This window comes from Malaclemys terrapin, chromosome 8, assembly GCF_027887155.1.
Source record: "Malaclemys terrapin pileata isolate rMalTer1 chromosome 8, rMalTer1.hap1, whole genome shotgun sequence".
Taxonomy (NCBI): Eukaryota; Metazoa; Chordata; order Testudines; family Emydidae; genus Malaclemys; species Malaclemys terrapin.
In genome coordinates, this window is record NC_071512.1 from 7445372 (window position 1) to 7456100 (window position 10729).

General features: G+C 47.0%; 1 protein-coding gene across 1 annotated transcript in view; it reads left to right on the plus strand.

Annotated features, from left to right (window-relative positions):
- The window catches only part of MGAT4B (alpha-1,3-mannosyl-glycoprotein 4-beta-N-acetylglucosaminyltransferase B), a 92458-nt gene extending 82453 nt beyond the window's left edge, over nucleotides 1–10005 (plus strand). Inside the window, exons 10-15 of the mRNA XM_054037010.1 lie at nucleotides 1337–1444; nucleotides 2915–3108; nucleotides 4571–4649; nucleotides 6168–6255; nucleotides 7695–7807; nucleotides 8780–10005. Coding sequence (XP_053892985.1) covers nucleotides 1337–1444; nucleotides 2915–3108; nucleotides 4571–4649; nucleotides 6168–6255; nucleotides 7695–7807; nucleotides 8780–8803 — 606 coding nt within the window. The 3' untranslated portion in view covers nucleotides 8804–10005. The remainder of the gene's footprint in view (nucleotides 1–1336; nucleotides 1445–2914; nucleotides 3109–4570; nucleotides 4650–6167; nucleotides 6256–7694; nucleotides 7808–8779) is intronic.
- Nucleotides 10006–10729: the final 724 nt, after the last annotated feature.

The following is a 10729-nucleotide window of genomic DNA, read 5'->3' on the forward strand; positions in this document are numbered from 1 at the left end:
AAAGAGAAACAGCAGAACTAAAATTCATTTGCAAATTTAACACCATTAATCTGGGCTTGAATAGGGACTGGGAGTGGCTGGCTCATTACAGAAGCAGCTTTTCCTCTCCTGGAATTGACACCTCCTCATCTATTATTGGGAGTGGACTACATCCACCCTGATTGAATTGGCCCTGTCAACACTGGTTCTCCACTTGCGAAGTAACTCCCTGCTCTTCATGTGTCATTATATAATGCCTGCATCTGCAACTTTCACTCTATGCATCTGAAGTGACGTTTTTTACCCACGAAAGCTTATGCCCAAATAAATCTGTTAGTCTTTAAGGTGCCACCGGACTCCTTGTTGTTTTTATGATCTAACTAGACTGTCTTTTCCCTCTGACTCCTCTCTGCTCCTTTCCCCAATCTTTCTCTGTCTGATTTCCTCTCTGCTCAGGGCCGGCTCTACCATTTTTGCCGCCCCAAGCAAAAAAAAATAAAATAAAAAAAGCCACTTGGACTGCCGCCTGAACTGCCGATGCGCAAAAAAAAAGACCGCTTGGACTGTGCTGCCCCAAGAATGGATGGAATGCCGCCCCTTAGCATGTGCCGCCCCAGTCACGTGATTCCTCCGCTGGTGCCTGGAGCCGGCCCTGTTTCTGCTCCACGTTCACAATGTTTTTCTCACTGTTTTTTTCCTTTGTCCCTTTCTGCTTGCTCTCTCCTCTGTAGAATGTGAACCTGATAACAGTAGTTCAGATTAGAGTTGAACTTTCAACCCCACCTTGTTGGGGTGGTTTGAAATCAGGCCAAACAGCTTTGCCAGAGGAACTAGCAAACTAATAAAAACCCTACCGGCGCTTGTACCCAACTTGCCCAAAGAGAGAGGAGCATTGTTTGGGAGGAAGAGCTAAACCAGTCAATGAAGATCCAGGGATTGAAGAAGGAAGGAGCGAAATGAGTTTCCTGGCAAACCAGAGAGGCTGATCTATTTTGTTCCTTTGATATTAACAGCTGAGAATTTAGGGAGGAAGGGCGCTGATTAGGCAGATGGCAGAATACAATCGGCGGTGTTGGGTGCGGAGGAGAGTTTGAAATGTAGGCACTTGGAATTAATAAGAGCATAGATGCCATTGCTCCTGCTGGTGGACCAGCTCACCAAATCCTTCTGCATAATGAGCTGAAAGTCACTGACAGATTCATCTTACTTGCAAATCAAAGGCAGAGTAAAGGGTGTTTCCCATGGTTCTCTCCCCCATGATCTGACCTGACCGTGGCTTTCCCCCACTCCTGGTGATCCGGGCGCTCTGCACAACAAAGGCAGAAGCCAGAGTTCTCACTGTGCTTTCTCATTTCAGAAACATTGTGACAGGCAGAAGGCGAACCTGAGAATCCGCTTCAAGCCCTCGCTCTTCCAGCATGTGGGAACCCACTCCTCCTTGGCTGGGAAGATCCAGAAATTGAAAGTGGGTATCTGACACCGTGGCATCGCATTCTTCCCCCACCCATAAAGATCTCCCTGATGTCAGGCCCTTCTTGCACTCTGGATTCACTTGCCGCCTTTGGAAATCAGATGTGGTGCTTGGAGTTTCATATCTTAATGGCCAGGTTTCCATTTGGGGGTGGAGTAATGCAGCATCTCTGCTCCCCCTTTTGTTTTTTCAACACGGGACACCTTCAAGCTCAGCAAATTTAAATGAATATTTTAGACACCTTTTATTAAACTGCCCTGTCTCTCCTTTTTCCTCCTGTCATCACTGGACGGCTGGTTGCTAGGTAATCTGTACTAAAAGCTGCTTGTTAATGCTGTGGTGGTTGGTGTAATGCAAATTCATAGATTCAATTGCATTTGAGTTTTCAAACTTTTTGAGCAGGGGAAGCAGCTGCTTCATTCAGGGCTTTACAGGCGGAAGGGAGGCACCAGACAGAAGAGGAATGTTTTACTTCCCGAGATAATGAAGGTTTTTTTTAAATGTGTTGGAAGGAAATCGGAATTCAGTCAGGAAACTGGGTCTTGAAACAGGGCACGTGCCATGACTAAAGAGGTTAGGACACATTCACTAGCCAGGTTTCCCTAATCCCGTTTGTTTGAGTGCATCAGAGCTGCAATGCACTTGAAGAGAGGTTGAGGTTGACTGGTGTTTCCACCCTTCTCCAGAGGCTGGAGGTACTTGACCTTCAGTCTTGAGCATCACAGCACACCTGAGTTTGTAGTGTAACAGCCCTTCTTGTCATGTCGCGGTCATTCCGGGTTGCTGTGTTTTACCTGATTCGTGGTGTTTATTTTTAGGCAAATTAAGGCTCACTTCTTAACAGTGTAAATTGTATGGGGCGGGGAGGGGGATTATTTAAATTTCAACAAAATCCAACTACAAAGTAGTGCCGCTAATTTTTTTCAGAAAGTATATTATGCAGTAAAAATGTGAGAAGCATGATTGGTACTCAAGTATGGCTCTGTACCTGATACAAAATATCACTTTATATAAATATATGGTATAATCCAGTCCAAATAACGCAGTCATTCTCTGATATAACTCAATCACTGGCAAATAATTTGACCCAGGTTAACTAAGACTTTCCTTGGCTTGTAAGATGCTTGAGGCAGGGTTCTGTGTTTGTATGGCACCTACCATTATGGGGCCTCGTACCTGATTGGGGCTCCTATGTGCTACCACAGTGCATATGATGATTTCCCTTTTGCAGCCCTGTGCTCCCGGGAATCAGCTCCCCAAAGGAACCCGAGGGCTCTGTTTTTCCCCATGCCCTTTGCGCACCAGCTTCCATCTCACATTCTGTAAATGTTGCATTGATACTTTGGCACTGGGATGTTGGAGCCTTTAATCTCTGTCTCCCTAAAGCTGGAAACCCTATTTATTTCTCATTCAATGAAAGCCATGTGAGAGACTTCACTCTTGCTTTGCATTGTATGTGTTGAGGACAAAGACTTTGGAAAGCAAGCCCTGCGAAAAGAACATGTCAACCCTCCCGCAGAGGTGAGCACCAGTCTGAAAACCTACCAACACTTTACCTTGGAGAAAGCCTACCTAAGAGAGGACTTCTTCTGGGCATTCACCCCCATGGCAGGAGACTTCATCCGATTCAGATTCTTTAAACCACTCCGCATCGAAAGGTCAGTGTGTTGGGGTGCGCTCAGCGGTGGGGGAAATATACAAAACTAGGGGCTGAGATGGGCTTCCCCTTTTCTGTCCCCGTATTACCCTGATTTTTATCCCAAGTGGTGCAGGCTGCTTCTCTGACCCCATTTTACTTTCCTTTGCATTGCCCTGCCCCTCCTTGCAAAGGCAAGTCTTTGTCGTTTCACTCCTTGTGTTAGATGTCTTGATTTTCCTCCCTGGAGTGTTGTCCCTTGTGCCCAGACTGGTGTCCCATCCTGCTGGCTGCAGGGCAGAAACTTGCACACCCTGATTCTAGACTTGGCTTTGCATAACTCTGACCACTGCCAGGGAAGAGCAGCATGATAATAGAAACAGCTGTAGTCAATACCCAGTTCTGTGTGGCTGGCAGATAACACAGCTCTGTGAACGCATCGTGTCTAAAGGGCGGAGGGTCTCCTGACTCAGTGCAATTCCTTTGGGGCGCGTGGGAGGCCTTTATAGGAGAATAAAATTGGAACTGAACTGGGGAGAGTAGTTTATGGCTCAGATTTCTTGCTGCCTTGATAGTCAGTAGTAGGAGCCTGACCTTTCTGGAAAACAGTCCTGCCTGGGTTTTTCGTCTCTAAGCATGCCCCCAGAGTAAGGCCTTGCTCATCCCTCCCCTCAACCCCCCGACCACCGCAAGTAACCCTTTCAATCTTCCAGAACCCTGGTAGCAGGTGTTGCAGAAACCCTTTTTCTTTTTGAGGACAAGTAGTGGTATCAATGCTGCTCCTTGGCTTTGCCTACAATAATAGCACTACTCAACACTTACATTATACTTCCAAAATGGTATGCAAATGTCCATCCCGGAGCCTCCCCGCCCCCGTGAGGCAGGTGTGCACTGCTGTCGCTCTCCCACTTTTACAGGTGAGGGGAAGCTGTGACAGATGCTAAGGGTCTAGAGGGACCTGTTTTTCCAGAGAAAGGAAAAACTCCTCTTCACATGGCTCTTGTTCAGGCCCAGGTTGGGGTGGTGTGTGCAGATGTCACTTCCCCAGGCCTGGCAGTTTTGTCTTGATCTGGGGTTGAGGCATCTCCTCTCTGAGACTTGTGTGATAATCCCAATACACCTGCAGCAATGGTGACATGAAAAACCCCTTCTTCAGAAGACCCGTTTATGAAGCCTGCCCAGAACTCCGGCAGCCCTCCCTCATCCAGAGCTCATTCTGTTACCTCTCGAGTTCCTCTCATTGGGAGAATTGCTTATGTTTGCTCCCATAGGCACTGGAACCCTTCACTTGTAAATGCAATGAAACAATAACCCATAAAGAGCCATCTCAGTGTCCCCATCTCAATGAAAGCGGCTCTCCGGGAGCGTAAAGCTGCCTGTTTGGTTCAGACATTCGATAAATCGCTCCTGGCGGGAGACACAACGGTCCCCCCAGCACCTCTAAATCCAGTCAGGTTCTTACAGCTTTGGTCTCTGTTACACAGATTCTTCTTCCGCAGTGGCAACATTGAACATCCTGAAGACAAACTCTTCAATACGACTGTGGAGGTTTTGCCCTTCGATGTAAGTTTGGGGGGATCGGGCTGGAGGTTGGGAGTAGGGAGAAGTGGAAGTTTTGCAGGGGGGAATTTAAAATTCTAAGGGAAATGTTTAGTACGTGCACGTGAGCTGTTGGCTGTGACGTGTTTGCTAGTCCTGCTAGGATCAGACTAGTCTGACTTTGTTATTAATAATCACGCCTATTACGGTGGTGCCTATGGTTTGTGCTAGGCGCTCCACAAACACAGAGCAGCAGACAGTCTCTGCAGAGCTTACAGTCTAGACAGACACCGGTGGGAGGGAAGGTCTAACATGCAAGCAGAGTGATTGCAGCAAATGCCATGTTTGTCGCATGACTTTGGCTGGGCATTTGATTTAGTTCAGAGGGGATCAGCTAAACAGACAGAAAGGTGAAGGGAAAGGAGATGCTGAAGGGAAGTGGGGTGAGGGGGACAGGGCAGGGGATAAGAGAGTAAGAGGGGCAGGTATGGAATGAAGCTGAAGGGAAGGGCAGGGAGAGGGTTGGAGTGAACAGCCAATCAGCCCAGGGTAGAGAGGGTCCCGTCAAAACTGTAGAAAGTTTTTTCTGAATGTCCAGTGGTCCTTGCGGTGGCTCCTTCTGCAGCTGCTCCTACCGCCTGGAGTCTCTGGCTGGCTCCCTTCTGCAGTTTCCCCACCACCACCACATGGGGAGGGGAGGCACTGCCTGAGTTCTAGTGCCGACAGAGGGGGGCAGGGGTCTCCCTTGCATGCTTCTGAGTTGGGGCAAGAGGTAGCCCGAGCAGGGCCCCATTTTATGCTCCCCACTCCCTCCAAATGCAGCAGTCCCCTGCTTTGGTTGCGTCTGCAGCTGCTCCTACCAGCTGAAGACTCTGGCTGGTTCCCTGCTGCAGTTGTCCTCAAAGTCACATGGCAGCCTGGTGTTGGATATGTAACTTCTATATAGGTTAAAATTAAACCAGAACCTGCAATCCAAAACCAATTAAATTACAAGGTGGGTGGGAGGGCAGGTAGATTCAGATTCCCAATCTGAACCATCCCCCTATGGTTTTTGTTCCAATTTCCAGTCCAGATGCCAATGGAATCTTGCAGAACACCTGTTCTCTTGTGATTCTAATCCAGGATCTCATTAGGCCCAGAACGGATGATCTTGTCAGATTTCCACCACTTGAAAGATTTTATCCCAAAGAAGAGCATGTAAAACTACTGTGCTGTCTAATCGGAACCCAAAACCTAGTCCTGGCTCATACCCGAAGCCATGGGGTAAACCAGGTGCTGCTACTGCCTGTCTGTAGTTAAGACACAAGCCCATGGCAGTAGAGAGCCCTCATGGTTTAATACCTCTCGTGTATGTTTTAATATACTAGACTTGTGCTTGAAAGGAAAGACCTTACAACAAGTCTACATGTTGCTACAGTGATTTCCTTTGAAAGTTGCAATGTTGTTTGCTTTATGGCTCTGGCTGTTAATGCTGTACCCACAGCAGGCTTCCTAAATTCTTGCCACTGGCTTTCTGCAATGACTGTCTGTTTCCCCGCACAGAGTCTCCAGTCAGATAAGGAAGCCCTGCAGGAGGGAAGAGGGACAGTGTTCAAGTACCACAGGACATCAGATGGCTACATACAGATAGGTAAATTACTGGTTCAAGGCAAAAGCTGGCCTGCTGCTGGCCTGCTGTTTGCTGATAGTGCACCACATTTGTTGATCTTCAAATGAATAAAAACCACTAAAAACCTTGCTTGGAATTGATTTGCCTGGAAATGAGATTGAAAGTCAGTCATGTAAAGCAAGTTAGGGTTTTTTTTTTCTCCATGAACCAAAACTTGGATGGGTTTTAATCACAATTCTCCTTTCTGCAGGACGCTCGCTCTCTCTCTCTCTCTCTCTCTCTCTCTCATGTAACAATACAGCAGGATTAAAGCTGATTCCTAGGGCAGGGAAAGAGGAATTGAACAGACCTGAAGGGAATGAACAAAGTTGGCTTTCAGTTAAGCAAAATGCTGTCATAGTGCATTCGTTAGTAACTTCCCGCGAGTTTCCTCTCCGCACCAACAGGAGTAGTTTTCAGATGCCTTGTGCTAGGATCCTTGCTGCTGCTATATGGCTTTGAGGGTTCCCAAGTGGGGCATTGTTGGAGAGAGCAAAGATTTCACCATGAGGGGAAAATTATAGATGTGATTTTTAAGTCAATTGCACCTTCTTTTTTCTGGTTCTGCTCTGCAGAGCAGGCAGTAGTGTAGGCTCATGCATACGTTGGTGTGGACACATGGATCAAATACACCACCTAGGGAGATCGTAGGGCTGGAAAGGTCCCTACAGGAAAGATTTCTTCATCACACCTTAAAAAGCAGAAGAAAATCTCTGGAGACGGAGCTCCTTTATCACGAAGTACAGGCTCCAACTTGTGGTTCAGGGTAGCCAGTGCTGTGTGGGGAATTCCTGTGCTGCTGTTTGCATTCTTGTGGCCTTTGCCACCATATAGACATGCTCAGGAAAATAAAGGGGCTAAATATTCTCCTTACGGTGGCCTTTTCTCCACGACCCTGTTCAACTTCACAATGTTTAGGTAGCTACATTAAATGTTAATTTATGAAACACTGCCACCTACTGGCCATGTAGGGCTCTGCATTTCTAGATTTCTGAATCCAGTTTCTTTGGTTGTGAGATACATCACTTTTTTTTTTTAAAGGTATTGCTGTTCTGGGAAGGGCTTATATTTGACTTCACAATGCCCTGAGTCCCTTTCATTTGAGAGAGTGCAGTGGATCAATCAGGTAGTTTGGTGCTGTGTGCAAACTAAAAACAATGAGCATATGTAGTTATCCTCTCACAGGTTCAGTGGTCAGCAACACTTAAATGTGGCAGCTGCTTAAAGAGTGAGAGTGGTTGGTTTGTACAGGACCATATCTATCAAAGGCTCCCAGCGAAGGCCTGGGTTGGTGCTCTGTAGCAGCTACTGGAAAACAAGACTGAAAATGCGACTGCTTGATGCCGGGGGAGCCCTCAGGGACAGCTCAGCTGCTCTTGGGAGGATATTCTACCCCAGACCTGTCTGCTTTTCTCCATCAGGCTCCTTTTCTAAGGGTGTTGCAGAAGGAGAAGTGGACCCTTCATTTGGGCCTCTGGAAGCCATCCGTCTGGTCATCCAGACTGATTCTCCAGTGTGGATCATCTTGAGTGAGGTAACCTGTTTTTCTGGCTTAAAAAAAGCAACTTAGATCTGGACAGCGCCCTCCACCAGCCTGGAACAGACAGAACCCCTCCCCACCCCCTGAATTCTTCCCACGCTGGAGGAATAGATATCAGGGTAAAAGGGGTGGGGGGGGATTTTGAGTTCTCCTTGAAGGGAGAGGGGAGGAGGGTGAGTGGCCTTTTCATCCTGTTGAATCCAGAGTCCCTGGTCTTAGAAGCACAATCCTGCTGCCGTGAAAGCTAATGGAAAAGCTCACCTGGATGTCCATGGGAGCAGGATAGGCCCCTAAGTGGCAATGCATTTTGTACAGAACTTTGAATATAGAGATGAACCTGTGGAGTTCGAGTGAGTTGGACAGAGGGACTGTTACTCTAGTTGGGGCAAGTGCTTTCCTGGTAATGTGACTGTCGTTAAACCCAGTCCTTTGGAGAAAGGAATAGGTGCTTGCCCCTTACTCTACTGGCCAGACAGCTGAGAAAGGAGAAAATGGGCTTGTACAAGGAATGTTTAAACATCCCGAGTATTTTTTAAACATTTAATTAAATTCTTGATAGTGTCCCTTCAAACCCACCACAGTTCCAATAGCCTGAGGGTCAGGGGATTTGGGTTTTTCTGCCCTCTAACATCATTTGTGTCCTGCAAATGGGGCTGTCACTTTGCTTGCTGGTCCCCACACCAGCATCGCTAAGTAAGGGGTGTGGGGACCAACCCTTTGAAGACTAGTCGCAGGCTGCAGTCACGTGATCTTCTGGTATCCCCTCAAGATGGTGTCTTGTCAGCAACAAATTAGCAAAAAAAAAAAACCCACCCTCATTCTAATACCCTTCATAGGTGTCTTCACCCTTGTGTCCTCTCTCCCTGCTAGCGGGGGGACTGCCTGGAAGTTTTGTACCTGAGAAAGTGCCCTACCCTGAGGCCTTTTGCTTCCTTTCTCTTATTCTTCCCCATTCTATCTTTGCAGATTTTTCTGAAAAAAGCGGAATGAAATTCCCAGGACGAAGGGTGGATGCACAAAGGAGTTGCTCAGTCCCTTTTCCCAATCTTCTGCTCCCTTTGATTCCCTTCCCCCAGTCTGCAAGCGGTGTGAAAGTGTTGCATGCACAGCACCACCACCTGCTCCAAGCCAGGAAGAAAAAAATCATCTGTGGTCAAAGTACACACATCCTGGCAAGCTCTGCAACAGACTACATGGAGGGGAAACCTTTCCCTAGGTGGGTGCTGGCTGGAATTAAACAAGATAGCACCAGTGCCCGCACTGGCACGTGTTGGCTGCAGCTGACTGCGGGGGGTGGTCAGACTGTCCGCTCTAGCTGTATAGAGACCAAGGGAAAATAATCCTAGTTTAAAGGTTTGGTTTGTTCCCCTGGGTGAGGACCACACTCCTCCTCTCAGGGATATGGCTCCCTGAATGTAGCAGTTGGGTCAGACCACAGTACGGTTTGGCATGCTTACAGAACAAAGGATCTAATGAGCAGGAAGGCCAAACGACTCTTCAGCCCAGGAAAGGGCAGACCCTGGCTATATTGGGGTGGGGAGGGGGGCATGGTAGCCCTATTGTCAGAGCAGTGGAGGGGGAGAGTTTTGGCTATGAGCGCAGGGTGACTGAATTCCCCTTACCAACTGCAGAGCAGGGTTGAGGTGCATTGGGGGAAACAATCACAGCCTGAATCACTTCATTTCCCCTTGCCCCAGCAAAAGGCAGTTCCTCCAGGACTACAGCTGAGGATTAAGTGAGCAGGAGGATGGAGCTCTCCTCTTGGTCCAGGAAGGGGCCTGGTTTTGCCAGAGGGGATTACGTATATCGGTATGGCAGGGAAATACTAAACCACACTGTGCCTGCCAGGGTTGAACACGGCCCCTGAATAAAACTTATGTTGAAGGCCCCAGTGTCTTCACGCCTTGAGATTTTGAGTGCAAAATCCATCTTTTTAATAAATATTTCAGTTACTGGTTGATGTGAATTTTGAAAATAAGTAGCCCAGTTCTAAAATGGTAGGGAGTCATGTAAGTTCTCAGAAGTTTTTTCTGAAATCCCAATGTCTCTTCAGCTATACACTGGAATGCATTATACTACTTTAATGTGCTGTATTTTTTATTATTGGATACATTTGATTTTTCAAGTACATCTCTATATAAATATATATTAAAAATAATGTGCACTGTAATAAAGTTGAATTAAATTTAAAATCCTTGCCCTTGTCGTCACTCGGGTTTTAACTTTCTAGCAAGAGGCTCTTCGTATTTAACCTGCAGATTGTAAAATTGCTTTCCCTTTCCATGGCTAAGCAATGTAACTGTTGAATAGGGTTATAAATTAGCCAAGGCATTGCTGCTCGTGCCAGTTCCAGGGGCCCTGCTTCTACAGGCAGGGTGCTGTAGTTGCATAACTGAACAGACTGAACTGCAGCTCTGCATATACTAGTAAAAGGAACCATTGCTAAACTCTCACTCATTGTAATATATTACTTATAAAATGTGCTTCCCCCCCCTCCCCTTACTAGTCTACTATTGACAAGGGCCACCTGATGCTGAAAACATCCTCAGTGGCTCTGTATCCAAGTAGAGGGGCTTAATTCCTCCCTCCTCAATTCCTTTATTAAAACCAATGCACGTTTCTGTTGGGTTAGGAGAGAGCCTTTCTTTGAATGGCCTTTGCTTTTCAAGTGTGGTTCTAAAAGAAGAAAATTGCTAAAGTATTGTATGTTCCTCCCCTTCAAACCAGTATATCTAAAGCTGTAAGTTTGGGAAAGTCTCTCTTCACCTTTTTCTGGCTATTTTCTGTCTCCACTCACCAACTGTGTATGCAGTGCACCCCTGGACTGTCCTATGACATCAGATGCATTGACTCTTATAGCAGAAAACCTGTGTATGTTTCCCATTGCACAGGTAAGTGCAGCAACAAGTGACTACA